The 25,851-nt window shown below is 45.0% G+C and overlaps 1 protein-coding gene across 5 annotated transcripts in view; it reads left to right on the top strand.

Moving 5' to 3' along the window:
• Positions 1–25,851, top strand: part of TTC28 (tetratricopeptide repeat domain 28) — a 1,476,681-nt gene that overhangs the window by 1,352,078 nt on the left and 98,752 nt on the right. For all 5 annotated transcript variants that reach the window (XM_033956276.1, XM_033956279.1, XM_033956281.1 and 2 more), the window contains one exon: positions 24,275–24,419. In XM_033956276.1, the coding sequence (XP_033812167.1) occupies positions 24,275–24,419 (145 nt within the window). The remainder of the gene's footprint in view (positions 1–24,274; positions 24,420–25,851) is intronic.

The raw sequence follows: 25,851 nt of genomic DNA, 5'->3' as shown, positions 1-25,851 counted from the left end.
CTCTTTTGTGCACAAAAGTTCTTCACCCCTAGAAGCTGTACCGTTCCCTCAAGCTTTTGCCGCCCAAATGCATGACCTTGTATTTCTTAGCATTAAATCTTAGCTGCCACGTTTCAGACCATTCTTCAAGCTTTGCTAGGTCCTTTCTCATGTTAATCAATCCATCAGGGTGTTGGCATCTGCAATAGGGGCATCTGTAAAGAGGCAAATGCCCTTCAACAATATCGCTTACAAAAATGTTAAACAGAACAGGCCCAAGAGCCAAATCTTGAGGCCTACCACTAGTAGCATTCCTTTCCTCAGACAGATCTCCATTGACCGCGATTCAATGTCAACCAGTTCCTGACCCAGTCTGTCACTTTGGGGCCCATCCCAAGAGCATTCAGTTTATTTATTAGATGCCTGGGTGGAACGCGGTCAACGGCTTTGCTAAATACTCTCCATCTAGCTCACTCCCTCTATCTAATTCTGTGGGTCACCCAGTCAAAGACGTTGATCAGATTTGTCTGAGAAGACCTGCGTCTAGTAAATCGAGAGGGGTATAGATAGAGGATTACTGCCCAGGTCCTGGACCTGTTGGGCCACCGCGTGAGCGGACTGCTGTGCACAATGGACCTCAGGTCTGACCCAGCGTAGGCATTGCTTATGTTCTTATGTACTCCTCTGCCCTCCAACCCAGCCAGCTGATTAACCGTTCCCTTGAATTGTATCCAGGACATCCTATTTGTCTGTCTTGCCTGTTTAGATTGTAAGCTCTTTCGAGCAGGGACTGTTTTCTCACTCTTTGTGACTCTGTACAGGGCTGTGTACGTCTGGTAGCGCTGGAAATAATTAATAGTAGGAGTAGTGATTCAGGGTTCCCAGTAATGGCAATTCTTATGTTATAGTGTTTGTTAAGTCACATGCGTCTCTGTCTCATTTGCATGACTTCAGTTAGCCAGCTCTATGGCACTGACCCTGAGCATGCCGGTATCTATAACAGAACAGGAGAATTGCCACGCTGGGACAGAGCAAAAGTCCGTCAATCCCAGTATCCTGTTTCTAACGGTGGCCAACCCAGGCCCCAAGGACCTGGCGGAAACCCAAAGAGTAGCAACATTCCAGAGCTGAGATTGTGACTAGAGAATGACACGGTGACAAAATTCATCACCGCTCCCGTCCCCGCGGATAACCGCAGGAAACCATCTTCATGTCATTCTTTAAGGAAAGAGGGAAGAATCAGAGTATGAATGGCCACAACCACTGACCCACAAGCTTTGCTTTGAAGAATGCTGGTGTAGAAGGACTGAGGTTGAAACAGACACTACAGAATGACAGTCTCTGGTATCCAGAGCAGATATTGTGATGTCATAATGCCTCATTCCACCAGTGCCTAAGAGCCAATCACATCAGTGATGTCACAATGGCTTCATTATCCTTGGCTCCCATAAGAATCAGAGTATGAATGGCCACAACCACTGACCCGCAAGCTTTGCTTTGAAGAATGCTGGTGTTGAAGGACCGAGGTTGAAATAGACACTAGAAAATGACATGGGATTATTTCCCGCAGTTATCCGCAGGGACGGGAACGGTGATGAATTTTGTCACCGTGTCATGTGACGTCATAATGCCTCATTCCACCAATGCCTAAGAGTCAGCCTTATCAGTGATGTCACAATGGCTTAATTGTCCTAAACTAGGCTCATATAAGAGCTGCTATACTGGATCAGACCAAAGGTCCATCAAGCACAGTATCTTGTTTCCAACAGTGGTTTGAGTTTGAGACCACTGACTAAACTGTAACCATGACATCCTGTTTGTCTTTGGGAAGCAGAGCTGAGATTGTGATGTCATAATGCCTCATTCCACCAATAAGAGCCAGCCTCATCAGTGATGTCACAATGGCTTGATTGTCCTGTTCTCCCTTCTACCCTCCAACCCAGCCAGGTCCTATTTTGAGGCCCTCCAAGTACCTACAAATCCAAAATGTGGCCCTGCAAAGGGTTTGAGTTGGAGACCACTGATTTAGATGGATATAAGTAGTTGAAGGTGGATTACATATGAATTTGTCGGGACACAGAGGCTGCTGGCATGTCACAGACTAGCAGATTTATCAAGGCGTAAGCTTTTGAGAACGAGATGCATCTAAAGAGCTGGACTCTTGTCCCCAAAAGCTTATGCTTCAACAGACCTGTTGGTCGGTAAGAAGCCGCCAATCTCTATCATTTTTTTGCCATCTGGAAGTGAAGACTCTCTTGCTGACTCCTGAAGCTTTCCTAATGTTTTAAAATAAATATTAAAGATAACCAACTGACCATAACCAGTCCAGTTCTCAGCTCCCAGTAGTTGCCATGGATACATTATAGTTCAACCTAATTTCACGTTGAACTATAGAATGGTGAGAATGTAGACGTAAATGTTACAGGTCAATAAAAGGCATTGTGATTTTTTTTTTCAGTTTTTCCCTTTTATTTTCTCACCTTATACTGCCTTGGCGGACCCTGAAAAGTTATGCAAAATGGAAATGTTTGTTTAGGTAGTAATTAGCGTTATACTAATAACAGCAAAATATCCAGTACACAAACAGCTGGTTAGGTCCTGTTGAAAATCAGCCTCAGTGCTTAGCTCTGCAGGGTTTAAATTTTAGATTCAGTATATTTTAGATCAGAGGTAGGCATTTTTAAATCCAGCCCTATATTGTCATCTAACACGGGGACAGGCAACTCTGGTCTTTGGGTGCCACAGGTACATCACGTTTTCAGGATGTCAACCATGAATATGCATGAGATCAATTTGCATGCACTACTTCCATTGTATGCAAATCTGTCTCATCTGTATTCATTGTGAATATCCTGAAAACCTGTGGCACTCGAGGACCAGAGTTGCCTTTCCCTGTGTTAGCTGCAGTGGCATACCATGTTTCCCCCAAAATAAGACAGTGTCTTATATTAATTTGGGGTCAAAAAAATGCACTAGGGCTTATTTTTGGGGATGTCTTATTTTTTTCATGTACAACAATCATCTCTCCCTTCTTCTCCTCCACCCCAGTTCTTCCTCTTTCCTTTCTCCCTCTCCCCCATGTGCAGCATCTTTCCTCCCCTCTCACCCATCCTCTTGTGCAGCTTCTTTCTATCCCTCCCTCCCTCCCTCCCATCCCCCTGTGCAGCAGAACCCCACCGACCCTCCCACCGTGAGACTGACATACCTCCGCTCCGAGGCCTCCTAAAGCAGCAGGGGTGGGGTTGATGAATTGACGAGTCAGATTTTTTTCGGCAAATCGGGCAGCACTAGTGTCAGGGATGGAGTCAGGGAGTGTCGGGGACATTCGGGGGTTGATCTTAACTAGGACTTATTTTGGGGGTAGGGCTTATATTAGGAGCATCTTTAAAAATCATGCTAGGGCTTAATTTCGGGATAGGTTTTATTTTCGGGGAAACAGGGTAGGAGGTGCCCGGGGTAGTGGTGCTCTCCCTGTGCTTCCCCCTCCTCTCCGTGCCTCCGCTCCTTCCGCGCTCCACACTGCAGCATGCTTCTTGCACCAGCTTCAGATTTCTGTCTGATGTCACTTCCAGGCCCCTTGACCTGGAAGTAATTCAGAGGGGGGAGCAACAGGCAGGAGAATTTGTTCTTGCTAGCGAAGATCTACAAAGGTACGGGGGGGAAAGGCATGGCACGAACGTTGTGGGGCAGGGTGGAGAGGTTCCAGCGCCCCCACTGACCTGGCACCTGGGGCGGTCCGCAACTCACACCCTCCCCCGCCTTTACTATACCACTGGTTAGCTGAATATATGGTGCTGATTCAGTATATGGTGGTCAAAATTTGGCACCAGAAAAAAATCAGCAGTAAGGACTAAATTCTCCAAACGGCATCCCGAAGTTAGGCGAAGGTAGGCATCCTAAAAAGCGTCTTAACAAACCAATCAGGACGCACGTTAAAAAAAAAAAAAAATGCAGGCGCTGCTCGTAGGTGCTTGTCTCACGCTTACAGAGACGCAAAGGGATGCCTAAGGCCAGCATTTTTTTTATTATTATTTATTTATTTAATATAAATCCTATTTTATTGATGCACAATCGGCAAATACACAATACCAAACAGGAATGCAACCAGGTCAAGATCACCAAAAGTCCCCGTCCCGAGTACAAACGCAACCTCCACCCCGGAAACCCCCCCGAACCCCTACCACACCCCCCAAAATAGTAGAGAAAGCAGAGAAACGGCTGAGCAAGCTGTGTTCTTATGCTGCCCAGCCAGCACCCAACAGGACAACCCTGCCCCAACCGCCAAACCCCCCCCCCCCCGAATTGAACCCCCATCCTACTCAGCTAATAAACTGCACTCGCCAGTCCATCTATACCCACCAACCACACTCAACCAAACACCACACCATCCATCCCGGGGAAACAGCCGAGGGCACACGGTATCATCATCTAAAATAGAGAATGACACGGTGAAAAATTTCATCACCGTTCCCGTCCCCACGGATAACCGCGGGAAATAATCCCATGTCATTTTTTAGTGTCTATTTCAGCCTCAGTCATTCTACACCAGCATTCTTCAAAGCAAAGCTTGCGGGTCAGTGGTTGTGGCCATTCATACTCTGATTCCTATGTGAGCCAAGGATAATGAAGCCATTGTGACATCACTGATGTGATTGGCTCTTAGGCACTGGTGGAATGAGGCATTATGACATCACAATATCTGCTCTGGATACCAGAGACTGTCATTCTGTAGTGTCTGTTTCAACCTCGGTCCTTCTACACCAGCATTCTTCAAAGCAAAGCTTGAGGGTCAGTGGTTGTGGCCATTCATAATGATTCTTCCCTCTCTCCTTAAAGAATGACATGAAGATGGTTTCCCGCGGTTATCCACGGGGACAGGAACGGTGATGAATTTTGTCACTGTGTCATTCTCTAAAATGAGTTTAAGACCACACTTCTGGCCCTTGGGGAAAACGATTGAATATAGGAGTCCCAGGTCTGCAGAAAACCTTTTTTTTCTGCTTGAAGGATAAGCGGTCATGGCACTGCTCCCAGCATCAAGTTACGAAAGCGATTCCTCCAAGCCCAGGAAGCAGGTGCGGTCGCTTGCATCCAGACACTAAGTATGATCTTCTTTCCTATACCAGCAGCCTTCTGGATCTGCATCCGATGTCCCCGAGCAGACACCCTCAAGGATTCATAGTGATCCAAAAGCAAGCCCACCGGCGACATTGGAAGAGGTTGGCCAAAAAGCCATTCCAAAAAGCGGATTACGGCCCTCCAAAAACCTTTCACTCAAGGGCAACCCCAAAATGCATGTGAAAATGAATTGCATCCCTGTTGACATTTAGGGCAGGTCGGGGAAGAAATACCCCCAGTTTTGTGTACCCGCTCATGGGAAAAATATGCTCAATAGACCACCCGAAATTGACATTCCCTCAGTTCGGCGCTGACAGAAATACGATTAATAATGGAAGGGAAATTCAAAGACTCGACAGGCATGCCCAAATCCCTCCCCCAGCGATGCCCCAAAGCGTCATAAGACTTCCAAGGTGCGAGACATCATAAAGCGCCATGCAACGCAGACACCGTCAAGCCACTAGCATGAAACTGGGCAAAAAAGAGACAAAATTGGTGACCCAAATGAAATCGTATACCCGTGTGAGCCAAGGACTACACATAATGATGAATTTGTTTATAGGCAAATAACCTGCTCCCACCCTCCAAGGAATGGAGCATGGGAAGAGCTCCCCAAGATTTCATAGCCCCCTCAGCGTCCAATAAGTGTTCGAGAAGGAGCAAACCCTCTCCAGTCCATCGCACAAAGATGGGGTTATCGCTGCCAGGAAGGAGCTGCGGATTACCCCGAATAGACAACTGATCCAAAACCTGAGGGTCCCCCTCCCAGCAGCCCGACTAAGGCCCTCCAGCAAAATCGCCAAGACTGTAGAAGAACACTGGACTAAAATGGGGGGGGCGGGGGAGGGGGGCAAAAGGCGGACGGGGATCTGGGACAACGAAAACAGGTGCCAAGGGTGAAAAAGAGCAGATTTGAAGTCCCGAGAAAGATAATCATCACTCCATAAGTTATTTATTTATTTAAAAATTTATATACCGCGTAAAAACTATGTGGTTTACAAAATTACATGCATACATATTTAAAAATGCTAAACATGTTTCAACAAGACAAACACAATAAAACATTAACAGTATCATTATTAAAACCTTCCTTTAAATTCGTCCTACAAGATGGAAAGACAAAATCTCATAAAAATATTTACAGGACGGGAAAATAGCGTAAACAGAAAAATAGCATTGGCACAGGAAAGCATTGACAAATAATTGCGTTTTCAACATTTTCATAAAGTTCAGTTTCCCATCACAAAATTGCAGAATACCGGGCAGCGCGTTCCAGAGCTTGGCGCCAGTCACAGACAGCATTGTTGCCCCGATCTTAACATCGTACCCTCCAAACTCAGTTTCATACTATTTTCTAATCTCAAACATTTTCTGGGTTGGTAGATTTCAAAAAGCCCCTCTAGTATCATTGGAGAAACGTGATACAGAATTTGAGGTAACCGATGCAATTGTTCCAACACTGGGGTTATATGAGTCATTCTTGAAACCCCGGTAATCAGTCTTGCGGCAGAGTTAATTAATATCTGCAGTGCCCCCATCTTCACTTTAGTAACTCCCAAATAAAGAGAATTGCAGTAGTCCACTCTGTTTGCACCACACTATGGAAATCATATGTTGGTAACATAGGTTTTAATCTATATAACAATTGCATATAACCTAGAGGCTGCACCATGCAACCACAAATTAACAAAACAATACAAAAATCTTTCGCAGTTATGAGAAACCTTAGACAAGTCCGAAAATTCTTCGAAAAAAACACAATTTCAGCTCCTAGTACAATCTCTAATCCTAAGTATCCTAGACTATTGCAACATCCTCTACCTCCCCTGCCATGCAATAATGATTAAAGAACTACAGACAATTCAGAATACAGCTCTGAGACTCGTCTACTCACTGAAGAAACATGACCACATTACTGAGGCATTCATCAATTCTCATTGGCTTCCAATCCAGGAAAGAATACAATTTAAATTCTACTGTATACTATTTAAAACTATAAATGGAGACAGCCCACCCTACCTAAACGACCGCCTCATCCAAACCACCTCTACCAGGCATAGAAAAACACACACCCCATTCACTTACCCCCCAATCAAAGAAGTAAAACGGAAAAAACTATACAACGGACTACTGGCCACTCAGGCAGCGAAGATAGACAACCAAGTCTCAAACCTATTGACAACAACCCCAGACTACAAGATGTTCAGAAAGGAAATAAAAACTATACTCTTCAAGAAATCCCTTAATAAAGCTTAATACCATGATAAAGCTTAAACCCCCTCTTACCATCCCCTTCCTAACCTCAGATCCTACTTTTCCCTCTCTTGGAAACCTTCTCTGATCTAACATTGTAACCCTTCTTCCATAACTCTTTTTGTAATCCGCTTTGAACCGAAAGGTAATGGCGGAATAGAAATCTGTAATGTAATGTAATGTAACCTATCCGCATGGTTTGTGCCGGAAGTGGCCTTAGGCATCCATAGGTGGTCCTATATACCTCCGTGGGCACGAGACCGGTACCTTAAATGTAGGCCTTTAAAATGCTGGTTTACATTTAAGTCGCCTATGTTTGTTTTGGTTTTTTTTAATGCAATTCTGGATACGGCGCCATTGACACGCGGCAGGCGCCCTTTTTGCGGGCACCTGCCGCGGCACCCTTTATAGAATTGCTAACGCTCCTGTTTGAATAATCGTTCTGAACGATCACTCTTTGTGGCTCATGGGAATGTTAAAGACGCATAAGGTAGCTCTAGCGTGCAGTACCGTCACGCCGCTGGTGTCAATGGAAGGTGACTTGCCGTGTGCACTGGGAATCGAGACCAAAGGTCAATGATTCACATCATGAATGTCGTCTTCTCTGACAGACGGGATCTTGTTTTTGATAAGAGCCCGGCCTGTTCCTTTTTTTTAAGATAAACTCCTGAAGATGTGGAAATTCCTTTTCAGATGAACCTGACTCGATTTTGATAGAGAACAAGCAGGTCCACTATAACATATTTCTCCGCTGTTCATGGTTTCTGCTGTATCATCAGCTAAGCAGCGCCACCTGCTGGAAAATTAAAGGATACAACACCAGAAATCAGTAAGCAAGTTGCCAGTGATAGTTTTGTGTTCGTTCGATCTTTATCTTTGTCTTTATTGGAAGTTTCTATGCCACTACTAATGACTGGGGAGTCTGTTCAGAGCGGTTGTCAAAGACATCTGTAATGGATTTTAAATACAGATTCAAATGGATTCCACTGTGATTGCTGTCGGCCTCTGAGCTGCTTGGCTAGGGTAATATGTTTACATTTGCATTATTACACCATTATATATGTATGCTGTGTTTACACAAGATTGCAGTTAACCATTCTAACTAAGTATGCTATATTTACACCCTCCTAAATAGGTTAACCATTACGACTAAGTAATTATATTTCCATGCATCCTACATAGCTGTACCAATGTGTACTATATTCGTCCTGTTTGCTCTCGTCCTAGATAATTCTAGTTACACTTGTCTTAATTTATTTCCATTTACTATATTCATCATATCTTAAACATTTCTGGAAAGATGCACCATGTGAATACATGTCATGTCATGTCCTCCTGTCGTGTTCCAGTGGGGGGGGGAGGGCTATTTTCCTCTATGGCGCTTCCTCTCTCTGTCGGCTCATTAAATGTATTGTATGTCAAAGTAATGCATATTTTCAATCATGCCATTACCAGCTGAGCAAGGTTTGGGCCCACAAGTAGGGAGAGAGGGCCTCTTTCAGCTCCGTCCAGCATGAATAGCCATTTTACAAACTGAAACATTCAAAGATGTGCTGAGAGTCGAGTCGGTACAGCGAATGGCCACCAAGATGGTCTCGGGGCTCAAAGATCTATCATACGAAGAAAGGCTGAATGAATTGCTGAACGTAGAGAGAGAGGGGACATGATTGAGAAGTTTAAGTATGTCACTGGTCGCATCAAGGTAGAAGATAATGTTTTCCTTCTTAGGGGACCCTCAGCCACAAGAGGACACCCGCTGAAAATAAAGGGCGGGAAGTTTCATGGCGACACCAGGAAGTACTTCTTCACTGAAAGAGTGGTGGACAGCTGGAATAGGCTCCCAGTACAGGTGGTTGAGGCCAGCAGCGTGCAAGTTTTTAAGATCATTTGGGATGCTCATGTCGGATCTCTTCGAGGGAAAGGGTCATCAGAGAGCAATTAACTAGGGGGGTGGGTCAATGGAGTGGGCAGACTCGATGGGCCTTGGCCCTTTTCTGCCGTCACTTTCTATGTTTCTATGTTTCTAAAGTACTAGAGACATGGAGATATTGGTGGCAGTATGGGAACATCCTTTTTTTTCATTTATTTATTTTTAGTCTAGTCTAGTCTCACGTTTTTTTCCTGTCTATCCTGATGGGCTCACAATCTATCTAATGTACCTGGAGCAATGGGGGGATTAAGTGACCTGCTCAGGGTCACAAGGAGCGGAGTGGGTTTGAACCCACAACTTCAGGGAGCTGAGGCTGTAGCTTTAACCACTGCGCCACTCTAGAAATCAAAATGTAGCAAAAGTGAGCCAAGTATAGGACAATCAAGCCATTGTGGCATCACTAATGAGGTTGGGTCTTATTGGTGGAATGAGGCATTATGATGTCACAATTCCCGCTCTGGTTATCAGAGGCTGAAACCTTTCACACTATTTATTTATTCAGTTCTCCCAGGGGAGCTCAGAATGGTTTACATGAATTTATTCAGGTACTCAAAAGTTTTCCCCTCTCTGTCCTGGTGGCCTCACAATCTATCTAGTGTACCTGGGGCAATGGGGGGATTAAGTGACTTGGATTAAGTGACTTGCCCAAGGTCACAAGGAGCAGTGTGGATTTGAACCCACAACCTCAGGGTAGCTCTAACCCCCCTGCGCCACACTCTCCCCATTATAAGATGGCTATACAGATGTCCATGTGAAGAAGTAGCATAATGATTACAGCAGCCTGCTGTGAGCCACACCAAAGAACCTGGGGTTGCAGATTCAAATCCCACTTCAGGTTTTGGAAGGTCTCTCTCTTATTATTTTTTTTTTTTTAACTGTAAGCCCTCTAAAGACAGAAAAATGCTTAGTATGGCTTCCTTTACTGCATTTAGGGCTCCTTTACTAAGGTGCGCTAGGGCTTTAACTCGAGGAATGGCGCGTGCTACATTGCCCCGCGTGCTAGACCTTAACGCCAGCATTGAGCTGGCATCAGTTCTAGAAGCGTAGCGCGCATTAACTTCCCGCGTGCGCTAAAAACGCTAGCGCACCTTAGTAAAAGGAGCCCTAAGTAGAACTGCTCAGTCAGATCACCTTTCTGTAACCTGGATATGCCAATAACCAGGTCCTAAAAACGGACGTCCATCTTTTTCAACATAGAAACATAGAAAATGACGGCAGAAAAGGGCCAAGGCCCATCCAGTCTGCCCACACTAATGGCCCACCCCCTAACTACCTCCATGAAGAGATCCCACATGCCAATCCCATCTTTTCTTAAAATCTGGCACGCTGCTGGCCTCAATTACCTGTTGTGAAAGATTATTCCAGCGATCAACCACCCTTTCGGTGAAGAAATATTTTCTGATGTCGCCATGAAATTTCCCACCCCTGATTTTCAACGGATGCCCTCTTGTTGCCGTGGGTCATAAGAACATAAGAAGCGCCATCTCCGGATCAAACCTTCGGTCCATCAAGTCCGGCGATCCGCACACGCGGAGGCCCTGCTAGGTATACACCTGGCTTATTTTATAGCCAACCATATCTTTATATGCCTCTCTCAAGGAGATATGCATCTAGTTTGCTTTTGAAGCCTAGGACTGTCGATTCCGCAATAATCTCCCCTGGGAGAGTATTCCAGATGTCAACCACTCTCTGTGTGAAGCAGAACTTCCTGATATTAGTCCTGAACTTGCCCCCCCTTAGCTTCATTTCATGTCCTCTTGTCCGTGTCAAATTGGACAATGTAAATAGTTTTTTCTGCTCTATTTTGTCGATTCCTTTCAGTATTTTGAAGGTCTCGATCATATCCCCACGCAGTCTCCTCTTTTCAAGGGAGAACAATCCCAGTGTTTTAAGTCGATCCTCATATTCCAGTTTCTCCATACCCTTCACTAGTTTAGTTGCTCGTCTCTGCACCCTCTCCAGCAGTTTTATATCCTTCTTTAAGTAGGGAGACCAATGTTGGACGCAGTATTCCAAGTGGGGTCTGACCATTGCCCTATAAAGCGGCATTATAACTTTCTCCGATCTACTCGAGATTCCTTTCTTTATCATGCCCAACATTCTATTTGCCGCTGCCGCGCATTGTGCCGACGGCTTCAGGGTCCTATCTATCAGTACACCCAGATCCCTTTCTTGTTTTAAGGAAAAAGAGATCCTCTTCCACCTCGATACGGCCTGTGACATATTTGAATGTCTCGATCATGTCTCCCCTCCCTCTGCGTTCCTCGAGTGAGTACAGCTGCAACTTACCCAGTCGTTCCTTGAGTCCTGAGACCATCCTGGTGGCCATTCGCTGAACCGACTCAACTCTCCGCACGTCTTTTTGATAATGCGGCCTCCAGAATTGTACACAGTATTCCAGACGGGGTCTCACCATGGATCTGTACAACGGCATTATGACCTCGGGCTTACGGCTGACGAAACTTCTACGGATACAGCCCATGATTTGTCTGGCCCTGGATGAAGCTTTCTCCACTTGATTGGCAGACTTCATGTCTTCGCTAATGATCGCGTCCCTTCCCCTTCTGCAATCAGAGTTGGACATCAAGAGGTTTTTTTGAGGAAAAGACACTTGCTTTTCAAGCTGGAAAAACGAATTCTTGAATGAGCGCCTTGATTGCACACTCACAATCTTATTATGTATTTAGAACAGGGGTAGGGAACTCCGGTCCTCGAGAGCCGTAGTCCAGTCGGGTTTTCAGGATTTCCCCAAAGAATATGCATGCACTACTTTCAATGCATATTCATTGGGGAAATCCTGAAAACCCGACTGGAATACGGCTCTCGAGGACCGGAGTTCCCTACCCCTGATTTAGAAAGTTGATGAAAACTTTCCTGTTTGAAAAATTTGTACGATAACTTTATTGCTGTATTCCCTGATTTTGTACTTTCACTGAAATGTAACAGTTCTCTTGATGTGAACCGCCCAGAACTATTGGTTGGTCGGTATACAAAAAATAAAATTATTATTATTATCTTTTGGCCCCTCCTTAATCCCAACCAGAGCACGCCCAGACTACACTCCCTTGCCATATGGACATACTGCAAGTTTAAGACATCCAAAACACGAATGTAGCATCTAAAATAAGGACCTTAATGTTAGATCCACACCAAATTTTCCGTGCATGTCAGGGAGGTCCTGAGGGGTCTGTTTTGAATCCACATATATGTGTGTATGTTCTGGAAAGCAGGTTTTGTTAGTTCTGCAAAGAGAATGGCACGAAGACAAAAGTTGGTCCCCACAAGCTTTAACCCCCATACCCATCTTATCCCCGCAAACTCGAACTCCCCCCCCCCCCCCCACGAGTTCCATCACTTTTGATAAAAGATGACGGCTCGCTTTTTGTACAAATGAGATTTTGTACTGTTGTATGGGCAGGGCGTGAATGGAGCTTGAGTTATGAGGACAGGGATGGGGTGGGAACAAGCTTTGTCCTCGTGTCATTCTCTAGCTCTGCGTGTAACCTCTCCGTTACTACTTTGATAAGATGAGTTTGATCTCAGCTTGTTCACTGAAGTTATGTTTTCCCTTTGTCTTCAGCCCCAGTGTACCCAGTGTATTTTATTCAAGGACAAGTAGACAGCATATTCTCACATGTGGGTAGGGTTACCCATAGGCAGCGGAACGCTGCTTTGTTTGTGGTTGCCCAGGAGCTCTGCCCTGGCACATGACCTCTAAATAGCTCCCGAGTCCCCCCCCCCCACCTCCTCCCGGCACTTTAGTTTTAAATCTTCAGAGCTGCCATGCAGCGTCCATGAGCAGGCCTGCCCCCAGAAGTAGAATGAAGGGTTCCAGGGGCGGCCCGCTGTTTGACGCTGCGCGGTGGCTGCGTGGTGCCTGCCTGAAGATTTAAGCAAACACCGAGAGAAGGGTGGGTGGGAGGGCCAAAACTTCTGTGGCCTCCCCCCTTCCGACACCGGGAGAAGGGTGGGTGGGAGGGCCAAAACCCCTGTGGCCTTCCCCCTTCCGACACCAGGAGAAGGGTGGGTGGGAGGGCCAAAACCCCTTTGGCCTCCCCCCTTCCGACGCCTATGGGGTTACCAGACGTCCAGGAAAACCCAAACACTGTCCGGGTGCCCGGAGGGATTTCCAAAACCCCAAAGTTTGCCCGAGATTTGGAAGTCCCCCAAGCTAGGGGGCTGCATCTGGAGGCCGTTATCAAATCAAAACCGGTGCATTCCATCCGAATCTCCAGCGGGGCAACAGCTCAGAATCTAGCAAACGTTATCTAGGGTTCCCAGAAGTAGTTCTCTAGCAAGCTCAGAAAAATATCCAACCCGGCTTTCAAAAAACACATTAGCAATGAGGCTTAAGTCTCAAAGCTACAGGTTCTATCTGCAGCTAACATCAGATACTGCTGGACATTCGAGGAGATTGTCAGAAGAGTAACTCATAATCTCTTACTGCTTGTCAGAAGCTGCTTCTTCTGAATTAATCAGTGCTGGCTGTTCACCTTGTCCTACTCTTGTCATGTAATATATATAGTTTCACAGTCCAGAATTCTAGGGTAAGCACCCTGTTCTATCCATCTTTAAGTAACTTTGAATAACTTTATTAATAAAGAATAAGCACCAAGATAGTATAAATTTAGCATATTTTGGAATCATATACTCAGGTAGACAACATTATTTCCCAGTACTGACCTTTAAGTGAAATACTGGCTATTTGAGAGTTATTTATTTAAAGTTCTTTAAGCTACGTATAGGTAATTGTAACAACGGTGAAACAAAAGTAGATAGAATAGAATTGCTAATCAATGCGATGGATGTGCTTGTTTTTGAGTGCAAATTAACTCAAAATGCAGCTCAATAGTCGACAAGCAAACACACACTTCATCATCCACCATCAGCAGTCATTCTTTTTTTTTTTTTTTAATTCAATTTCTGTCAGAACTGAAAATCCAAGTTCGCAAAGATAAGAAGATCTAAACCAGGGGTGTCCAACCTGCGGCCCCGTGAAGTATTTTGTGCGGCCCCGGTCAAGAGTGATGCAGTGTTTTCCTCTGCTGCCCCCGGGTGTTTACCGTCTCGCCGGCTCCCTCCTCCGTCTTGCTGCAGCGTTTGCACATTTGTGCGGCCCCAGAAACATTTTTTTTCGGCCAATGCGGCCCAGGGAAGCCCAAAGGTTGGACACCCCTGATCTAAACGCTAATAAAGCCTTGATTGCTTTGTTGCTCAAGTTAGGATAACTATTGCATAAAAAAATAAAAGTAAAATTACTTGCCGTTATTTTTCAAGGACCAATCACCTCAAAGAATGATGCTTGTCTGGGCGGTTGTATCCTTATGCACACAGACGCTCATAATATTGACAGACTCTTGAGTACATGACGTACATATCATCAATTTTTGTGTATACTTATGAAGGGAATTTTTTTTTTAAGTAAAATTCTGGAATCTCTCATGGCACACCCAGAATCTCTTCGGGGTATACCACTGTGCCTTGACATACAGTTTGATGGTGATCAGATTTAGTCACATAAATAATGCACACTATTTTTTTTTTTAATTTACATGTTTGTTTGTTTGTTTTTTCCAACTATTTCTTTACAATCCTTCAATATAGTCTCCCTGCTTTGCAATGACAGAGTCCCAACGTCCGGGAAGCTTCATTATTCCATCCAAGACACCATTTTTGTTCAGTTGCCGAATGGCTCGGGTAACGGCGGAAGAAAGCTCTTCCAGCGATGCAAAACGATGTCCACGCATAGGTTGTTTTGACTTTGGAAAAAGGTCGAAGTCTGGTGGACTCATGTCTGGACTGTAGGGAGCATGAGATGACACCTCCCAGCCGTATTCGCGTAGTTTTTCAATGACGAGATGCAGAGTTCCATCTTCCCCACGACCAAAAAAATTTTGACGAGCTCAATCAAAGTCAAACAAATGATGATTTTTGCTTATGATATGAAGGCATCATCATCACAGACAAAGTTCCATGTGGAAGAAGTGTCACGGCAGTGTAATTATCGTGATTTTTTTGCAAAAAAATGCACAGAAAAATGCACAAAACCCGCCCATGGTGGCCAATCCAGGTCACTAGTACCTGGCCAAAACCCAAGGAGTAGCAATATTCCATGCTACCAATAATTTTTAAGCTTTTCAGAACATTAGTCCTTTGTATTAAATTTTTGCTGTTATCAAGTGCTATAATCGCGGTACTGATTTTTCTAAGCACAGAAAGAATTTTTACTTATCTTGCAATCCGCTTGATTAATAAATCACTACTGGCCCAAACTGCATTTTGTTGGAGTGCCCAAGACTTTTTCTGTCACTCGTTCAGCTCTTCTATTTAATCCAGTTCGACGGGACCTGTTTCGCCACAAACTGCGGCTTCATCAGGGTTTAGCGGTCGGGATTTTATCAGCATTCAGGCTCATATAGTTCAAGCGTAAAAATTCTTTGTGGTCTTAGAAAAATCAGTACCATGATTATAGCACCTGATAACAGCAATAGCAGGTAAAAAGAGCCACACGCTCTCCTGACATTAACAAGTATATTGGGTGTTGGTTTAAAGAATTTTGGAAAAAAACAAAAAAAGGAAAAAATATTTATAAAATAAAATTAAGATAAAAAATTTTATACAAAAGATTAATGTTCTGAAAAGCTTAATATCAGTAGCATGGAATATTGCTACTCCTTGGGTTTTGGCCAGATTTTAGTGACCTGGATTGGCCACCGTGAGAATGGGCTACTGGGCTTCATGGATCTTTGGTCTGACCCAGTGAGGCTATTCTTATGTTCTACGTGGACCAAATATAGGACTATCAAGCCATTGTGACATCACTGCTGAGGTTGGCTCTGAGGCACTGTGGAATGAGGCATTATGACATCACAATCTCAGCTCTGGAATGTTGCTCTCATTGGGGTTCCGGAATCTTGCTATTCTTTGAGATGCTGGAATGTTGCTACTCTTTGGTTTTGGGCCAGGTACTAGTGACCTGGATTGGCCACCGTGAAGATGGGCTACTGGGCTTGATGGACCATTGGTCTGACCCAGTATGGCTATTTTTATGTTCTTACGTGAGCCAAGAATAGGACTATCAAGCCATTGTGACATCACTGATGAGGTTGGCTCTGAGGCATTGTGGAATGCAGCATTATGACATCACAATTTCAGCTCTGGAATGTTGCTCTCATTGGGGTTCCGGAATCTTGCTATTCTTTGAGATGCTGGAATGTTGCTACTCTTTGGTTTTGGGCCAGGTACTAGGGACCTGGATTGGCCACTGTGAGAACGGGCTACTGGACTTGGTCTGACCCACTAAGGCTATTCTTATGTTCTTAAAGTAAAAATTTTGAATAATCTACGATAGTGTTGTTAAAACTAACGGTTTGGTCGATGAAAGAAATCCATCACCACGACTATCAAAGATGAAAGACTGTATCATCCTTTGTGCGGTGCTCCGAGACACTTTCTTTCACTTTTATAAGTAGATCTTTAGGAACTAATGAATGGATAAGACGTTCTGTCCCCAAAATACTACATCGACAGCAACATAGAAACATAACGTATCGCAACTACTTTTGCTTCATCTGCTGGAAGACATTTTCCACAACTTTCAGGTTCTTCATGAGCAAAAAAAATGGAAATAAGGGGACAGGGAAAATCATAATCTTAAGTCATGATTTTTCTCTTTGCGTAATAAAAAGCCAACTTCACAAAATCCGTTTATGACTTTGATTCTTCGCCAGACTCCATTAGGACTGCTGACATAAACCTCACTCTCCTTCCAACACAACAAACTACTTTAAAATGTCTCTCTAGCAGTGATTTTTATTTTATGTTTGGAGAAAGTTGTATGTTTTGGGAGATGTTGCTATAGGACACAAGTATTTTTTCTCCAAGGGTTTTGCTTTCTTTTGTCACGGAGGTTCCATCAAATGGCACATTTAGAGGGGCATAATCAAAAAAAGCGTCTAAGTCCCCTTTTGGCCTAAGTCCCTAAACGTTCAACCCAGAAGCAGGGAAAGTGTCCATAACCAAAACAAACGTCCATGTTTTAATTATGGCCTTCCTCTGCCTAAACGCCCAATCTCCACTATGTCTACAAGTACCCCCACAGCACGTCTACACTTTTTAGCCATAATGAAACAAAAACACGCCTAGGCCACAAACGTCCAACAGAAGGGCTTTTAGGCGAAGGAGGAGCCAGTCCTTCGCCTAAAAGCTGGATTCTGTAACCGGTGTCTGTCAAAAACAACACCAGTTACAGAATCCCCCCCCCCCCAACAGCGATTCAGGCAGAAGGGTGCCCAAGCCCTCCTGCCATGTCAAACCGCGACCCTCCCCCCTCCCGACAACATCGGGGCCCAACCAGACCATGTGCCCAAGGCCTATTCCGATTGGCCCAGGCGCCTAAGGCCCCACCATTAGGCGGGGCTTTGGGACTGATGGGCCAATCTGGCCTCATTCCGTCGTTGGCTGCCTGCCGGACAGGCGGCTTTGGCTCCTGTCTGTCCGGCCAACTAAACAAAGGTAAGGGGGATGGGGGTGTCGTGGGGGTCGGCCAGGGGGGTCGCGGGTCGGCTGGGAGAGCGGTTGGAGGTTCTTGGGGGGGGCGGTCGTTGGGGGGAGGAGGGTTTGCGTCGAGGGAAGGAGGGCCTGGGATCCCTCCTGCCCGTAATATAGTGCGGGGTGGGGGTAGGGGGTCGCCGTGGCCAGGAGGGTTTGGGTTCCCTCCTGGCCTGATGTTGTCGGGAGGGGTCAGGATCGGTTGGGCCAGGAGGGTTTGGGCTCCCTCCTGGCCCGAACAACTAGCGGGGGGGGGGGGGATCGCCAGGGCCAGGAGGGCTTGGGCTCCCTCTTGCCCCGATCATGTCGGGGGTGCCGCGGTTGGCTGGGGAAGAGGGCTTGAGCTCCCTCTTGCCCCGATCATGTCGGGGGTGCCGCGGTTGGCTGGGGAAGAGGGCTTGAGCTCCCTCTTGCCCCGATGTTGTGTGTGGGGGGGGGGAGTGATGCATCGCGGCAGGAGAGATGCCTCATCTCCCCTACCGCGATGCCATCACTCCTCTACCCGAACTGGTTTTATTTCGTCTAAGTGAAAAAGGTCTAAGTGCCCACTAAACTGTATTGGTTATAGGTGTTGTAAGGCTAGGTGTAGGTCGGCCCACCTCCCGCCCACTGCCCGCCCTTTCCCCTCCTCTAAACACACCTCTTTTCTCTCTGTGCATTTAGAGGCAGGGGAAAGGCCTAAGTTGGTTTTAGATACGTCTAAAAACCAGCTTTGGTTATGGGTACTTGGATGATCAGGCTTTTTGATCATCCAAGTAGCCATTTAGGACACTTTTTAGACGTTTTTTTTTTTTAATTATTATTACCCCGTTAGTATTTTCTGAGCAAGTTGTATGTTTTGGGAGTTGTTGCTACAGGACACAAGTATTTTTTCTCCAAGGGTTTTGTTTTTTTTTTGTCGCAGAGGTTCCATCAAATGTCATGTTTAGTATTTCCTGAGTTATGACTGCTGTTTCCCGTATTAGTCATTGAGAAATAAACCACAGCAAAGGGACAGTGGATGTAAATTCATTTAGCAGAATCTCGGTCTTCAATTTTCACTGTTTATTATGGGCTTTTGAAGTAATGACTGTCGCAGCTTTCATAATGCAGCTCTAGGCAAAGTGTCTGCCACTGAACAATCCTATTTTGTGGTATTTCTTTCCACAGACGTCTGCTGGATCTTGGATGCTTGGAAGGCAAAGTACTGATCGCCTGAATATAGCATTCTTTCAAATTAATTTGATCCTTCTCGTTCATATTTATAAAGAGCTATTTTATAATCCAGTTATGTTGTGATTTTTTTTTCCCCTCTTTTAATTGGAACAAAGGCATGTTGTTCTGTGGATGTCAAGCCAGATATGGACGAAAAGTGATGAGCATTTTCATTCAGGAAAGTATTCTGTGCATTACAACTAAATATTCACCAGTTGCAGTTGTGTAATTTGTAGTTCCTCGGAGAGAAAGACAGAGGGAAATTCTATAAACGGTTGCTAAACTCAGATGCCAGTACATAAGAACATAAGAATAGCCTTCCTGGGTCCATCAAGCCCAGTAGCCCGTTCTCACAGTGGCCAATTCAAGTCACTAGTACCTGGCCAAAACATAAGGAGTGGCAATATTCCATGCGTCCGATACAGGGCAAGCAGTGGCTTCCCTCACATCTTTCTCAATAACAGAATATGGCCTTTTCCTCCAGGAACTTGTCAAAACCTTTCTTAAAACCAGCTACGCTATCCGCTCTTACCACATCCTCTGGCAACGCGTTCCAGAGCTTAACTATTCTCTGAGTGAAAAAAAAAGTTCCTCCTATTGGTTTTAAAAGTATTTCCCTGTAACGTCATCGAGTGTCCCCTAGTCTTTGTCATTTTTGACGGAGTGAAAAATCGATCCACTTGTACCCGTTCTACTCCACTCAGGATTTTGTAGACTTCTATCATATCTCTCCTCAGCCGTCTCTTTTCCAAGCTGAAGAGCCCTAACCGTTTTAGTCTTTCCTCATACGAGAGGAGTTCCATCCCCTTTACCATCTTGGTCGCTCTTCTTTGAACCTTTTCTAGTGCCGCTATATCTTTCTTGAGATAAGGAGACCAGAATTGAACGCAATACTCCAGGTGAGGTCGCACCATGGAGCGATGCAGGGGCATTATAACATTCTTAGTCTTGTTAACCATCCCTTTTTTAATAATTCCTAGCATCCTGCTTGCTTTTTTGGCCCCCGCCACACACTGGGCGAAAGGTTTCATCGTATTGTCTACGATGATACCCAGCTACTTTAACTTCTCTTACCACATCATCTGGCAACGCGTTCCTCTGTTAATTGGGAAACTCCATTTGAAACCGCAATCAACATGAAATTTAAAGTGCCTACCAGCGCCTAAACAGAAGGTGCCAGAATCACGCCTCTGGAGGTGTCTACTGGAGCCTGACACAGGAAGTGGTGTTTGGCACAGTAAAGTGCCTACATAGGCACGATTCATGGTAAAGATAGATGCCGGAAATGTAGGCCTACATTTTCGGCGCCTATTTTTCCCGGAGGCGTGATTCTCTAAACAGTACCATCGCGTGATTGGCACTCAATCAGCGGCCGCTTTTTAGGCAGCCACTGATATCAATTCTATTTAGAGAATTCGGGCCTTAATGCGTTTATGTCTGAGATTAGGGAGACTCGTTCGTTTAGTTGTTTATTAATCTCATTTTTATTCCACCGTGCTGTAAATGTCCAAGGTGGACAACAAAATGCATTAAAAATACTGTACAATGTCCCATATCTAGCTAGACAAATTACGTACTTTGATCCTGCAAACAACCTTTAAAAGCTGCTTCTGTCATCTGAGACAATTCCAAAATCTCCATAGATTGAAAAGAGGAGTCTCATCACAGTGATCCATGTGATAATGCTGCAACTACACAACTGTAACTTCACATTTATTGGTCAAACCAAAATGAGTTTGCATCAGCTCCAATTAATCGTGAATGCTGCAGCACGCCAGGTCCTTGGGCAAAATGGCTGCCGGAGCCTCCAGCCTGCAGAGAGTGCAATTTACTAAAGGACCGAAAAAGCTAATATAACTCAGATCTACAGATGCAAACGTTTTGATATGAGTATGTTAGGCCACAAAAGATTTCTATAAACCAGAGCTAGAATATTGTATCTTTAGAATTTATTCTAATAGCCCCTGCCACTCTGTAGTGACGTGCCTTCAATACATCATTTGACAACAAAACTTCTCCACTATGTTCGAAGTAGATAATGTGGGGTTTTTAAATGGTCATAGTGCTAGAGATGGTAGTCTTGTCCAATGGCATAGTAGGGGGGGGTGGACCATCCTGGGTACCATCTTGGTGGGGGCGCATGCACCTCTCCCCTGCCACACACCACGCTCTTGCCCTTCCTTCCCCTTCTACCTCTTTAAATCTTCACCAGCGTGAGCAATTTCTCTGGCCTACTGCTTGCGTTGGCCTGGCTCCTCTCTGAAATCACTTCCTGGAGAACGTCAAATGGGCAGGAGACCCTGGTGAGCGAGTTAACAGAAGACAAACAGAAACCAGAGCCTGGGACCAACATGATTTAAATAATAAAATGACCAGACTACAAAAGGAAGAAAAAAAAAAATTTATTTTCTATTTTGTGATATACAATACTCCCCCAATATTCACGGGGGTTCCGTTCCAGGAAGCCCCGCAAATGTTGAAAAACTGCGAATACGGTTTCTAGCAGGGGAGACAGGAGAGGGCAGCCGGAGCACCGGCGAGTGAAGCAGCTCCAGATTGGTGAGGCCCAACTTTAGTACAGGAAGAGGCGGTCGGAGCATACCGCGAGTGATTTCCTTCACTCGCTGGCGCTCCGGCTGCCCTCTCCTGCCCAGTCATTTGCGGTCGAAAAATACCGCGAATGACTGGGACCGCGAATTCGAGCACTGTATGTCAGTTTTGAAATGTGTATCCGCCTAGAGCTGGTGTTAGACGAGTGTGAGCTAGGCTGGCATGGGGTTGCAGTGTGCAAAGGGTGGGTGAAGAGGCTACGAAATAAACCTGCCAGGATGTTTGAAAAAAACACTCAATTAGGCAGGAAAAGTGAATCGAATTGAAAAATCGATTCAATAGGCTGAATCAAATTGAATTGAAATTTTTTTTTCCCTGAATCGGGCAGCACTAGTTTCTATCAGCCGTAAGTCTGGCACCCAAAGTCAGACGCAATCTATGCATTGTTCTGGTATTCTATAACGGTTGGGCGTTCTGTAAGGAATAGCAGCTGAGCGCCAGTCTCTTCAGCACCTAGATTTCAGCGCTATTTATAGAATTTCTCCCCAAAAAAGTCAACATGGGATGCCACGAAAAAGACTGAATTCCTGTTTGTAATGTGGTTTTGGTTTTTTTTGCCTTTTCTCTTTGGCACTATAAATTACACTCTGAACATGCACTGAGCAAAGGAGATGGCTCAATAACTCTTTTTTTCTTTTATGCTGGAAAAGTTGTGCCACTCACATTTCAAATGATCTTCCAGAAATGAAAGATGGTGACTCATTTGCTCTAAAGACAAATGTAAACAAGCCCATAATAACATTTGTCAGACAATTCATTCAACATGCTGGTTTTTCCATGAGTAGAGACCACATTTCTTAAATGAAAAAAATATATATTTTTTTTTCCACCGTATTTGCCTTTTAAACCTATGGCAGTTAACATTGTCACTGATGAACTAAAAAGAAAACACACATTTTCCACATCCAGTCAAAGAGAGAATGTATTTTTTTTTCAGCAGTATCCAAAGATATTAGTGAAGTCTTGGTATCTTTCCCATTTGTCAGAAAATGATGTTCAGGATAGAACAGAATAGTTCTATATTAGTCCATTAATAATTTGGGGATAAACCTGATGGAGTTTTAATAATATAGAAAGATCACTAGGGAACACTTTAAGTCACTAGTCCAGGGGTAGTCAATTCTGGTCCTCGAGAGCCGGAGCCAGGTCAGGTTTTCAGGATATCCACAATAAATATGCATGAGATAGATTTGCATCTCAAGGAGGCAGTGCATGCAAATACATCTCATGCATATTCGTTGTGGAGATCCTGAAAACCTGAGACCGGAATTGCCTACCCTGCACTAGTCCACCAGCTTCAGAGTGTGTATTGGATCAGTGGCTCTTAAACCTGTCCTGGGTTTTCAAGATATCCCTAATGAATATGCATGAGGCAGTTTTGCAAATAGAAGGTGACAGGCATGCAAATCTGCCTCATGCATATTTATAAGAGATATCTTGAAAACCCGACTGGCTGGGGGTCCCTCAGAACAGGTTTAAGAACCACTGTATAAGGGTACACCGTCAAAAACGCGCCGGACATTGGCGTGGTGACATTTGCGTGCAGGACATATGTGCACCACCACTTTTAAGCCTTTCCGTTAGCATTGGGGGAGGGAGTGGCGGGGGAATCCCCTCACTACATTTACAAGTCCTCACTCTCCCATCGGGGGGAACCCCCCCAAGTACACTGAAAACTTCCGTTTTCCTTTCCATTTTCGCTGTCCAGAAGTTTTCAGTGTAGTTGGGGGTTCCCCCCCCCCACACCCACCCCACATCCCCCCCCAACGGGAGCTCAAGGACTTGTAAATGTAGTGGGGGCTTCCCCCACACACACCCTCACATCGCAAATGGAAAGGCTTAAAAGTGGCGGCATGCATAAGTCCTGCGCATTAATATCGCGGCGGGATTGTTGGCATGCCAAAGTCCGGCACGCTGTTGATGGATCACCCTGTATATAAGTAGGGATACCAGATGGAGACGGCGCCTGGGGCAGACTGCTTCCCCCCGTTCCTTCTCTTACTGTACTATAGTCCAGACGGTGACCTGTGAAATGGCGCCAACAATTCCCCCCAACATTTGCGTGCAGAACAAATGCACGCGCCACCTTATGCCTTCTCGTTTGTGCTCTGAAGGGGTGTTTGTGTGAGGGAACCCCCAACTACACTCGGGCTCTCATTCAGGGGGGTGGGGCGAACCCCCACTACAATTACATCTCGCGCTCTCACCATCTTACAACTCGCTCCAGGGGAGGGGGGGAGACAATTCCGCCTCGACAATTCCCCTCCCTTCATGCACGAACTTGTCGCTGTGCGCTTTTGACGGAGCAGAATTGTCGGCATGCCCAGTGTCCTGCGCGCTAATGACGGTGTACCGTCCAGACTGAAGAGCCTTAACCTATATATACTTTTTCAGCAATAAACAATTCAAAAGCAATTCCTTCCTATTTATTTAGATATTAATTCTGATATATTGTATACCAAAATACTAACATGGTCTATATAGGCCACTTTTACAAAGCCACGGTAGCGATGCACTTAAACCCATTCAGTTCCTATGGGCTCCGGTGAATTTATCGCCACAGCATCGCTTACGCGGATTTGCAGAAGGGGCCCCTATATTTCCCTAATCAATTAATCCCTGACTGGTTTTGTTTTGCAGAAGTTCTCAAAGTATGACCAGCCTGTTCAGTAATACCATGTCTCCTGTGAAGGACAGTACTTCCTCCTTACCCAGAAGTCAAAGTTCTTTCAACAAATCTCCCCTTCGAGCGCTCTATGACCTACTCATCGCACCAATGGAAGGGGTAAGTGATTCCTCGATTGGGGTCATTCTGTGTCAAGTGGTTCAGAGCTCCCCACTCGATCATCTCAGAAATTGCTGACATTTTTTTCAGGGGATGCGTTATTTATTTATTTTTTAGTTAGTTAATTTTCTATACTGCATTCGCTGGTCTGCACCAGGTGTTTCGTTTTGATTGTTGTGGTTTTATAAAACTTAATAAAACATTTTTGAACCAAAAAAAGTTTTCTAGACTGTTCTCCCAAGGGAGCTCAGAACGGTTTACATGAATTTATTCAGGTACTCAAGCAGTTTTCCCTCTCTGTCCCGGCGGGCTCACAATCTATCTAACGTACCTGGGGCAATGGGGGGATTAAGTGACTTGCCCAGGGTCACAAGGAGCAGCGTGGGTTTGAACCCACAACCTCAGGGTGCTAAGGTTGTAGCTTTAACCACTGTGTACAATTTCCCCAATCCTCTTCTTGGTTGGGCTGAGAATTTTTCAGCAGCCCCTTGTATTGTGATGTCATAATGCTTCATTCCAATGCCTAAGAGCCAACCTCATCCATGATGTCACAATGGCTTCCCTATACTTGTGCCCATTGACTAGATGCATTTGCCTTATTGAAATGAAAAATGTGGAATGACTTGTAAGTTTCATGGCTCAGAACGGTTTACATGAATTTATTCAGGTTCTCAAGAATTTTCCCCTATCTATCCTGGTGGACTCACAATTTATCTAATGTACCTGGGGCAATGGGGGGATTAAGTGACTTGCCCAGGGTCACAAGGAGCAGCGTGGGTCTGAACCCACAACCTCAGGGTGCTGAGGCTGTAGCTTTAACCACTGCGCCATGATCTCAGCCAGGTCCAGACTTAGGGACCCCCTTTATTTTGGCCAAGGAAAATTCTGAGCGGTTTTTACCTTTCTATTATTTGACTTTTGTAACTTGGCAAGAGCAGACACATTCAGTTGGGCAGGGCATGAATCCACACAACAGAAGGAAGCTCAGCTGTATCCGAATAATAGTTTCAAGCAAAAGAAACTCGTTCTGATTCATGGTTGATCCGATACCCTGGCAGTGTTAGGTGCCATATGTAGATTATGCAAAGCTCCTACCGCTATTACTGCAAATCATTTCTGTCGTACTCAGCCTCTGTTCCAAAGAACTTACAGTCTTCAAGGTAGACAAACAGGACAAATAAAAGAATAGGAAGCTTGATTTCTTATGAAAACAATTAAAACGAGAATATGTAGTATCAAAAAGGTGGGTTTACGGGTTAGATTTTTAGAGGAAGCAAGACAAAAAAAAAATCACAAAGGGCCTTCAAGTTCCGGGCAATCAAATTGAAATGTGTAGGACCCAACACGGGCCGTGTTTCAGCGCACTTGCCTGCATCAGGGGTCAGGCGATGATGTATCAAACCAAAAGAAACTGGAGTACATACGATATGCA

Source organism: Geotrypetes seraphini, chromosome 8 (genome assembly GCF_902459505.1).
Source record: "Geotrypetes seraphini chromosome 8, aGeoSer1.1, whole genome shotgun sequence".
Taxonomy (NCBI): Eukaryota; Metazoa; Chordata; class Amphibia; order Gymnophiona; family Dermophiidae; genus Geotrypetes; species Geotrypetes seraphini.
The sequence above is the reverse complement of the archived record's forward strand: the minus strand, read 5'-3'. Positions and strand labels throughout refer to the sequence as shown.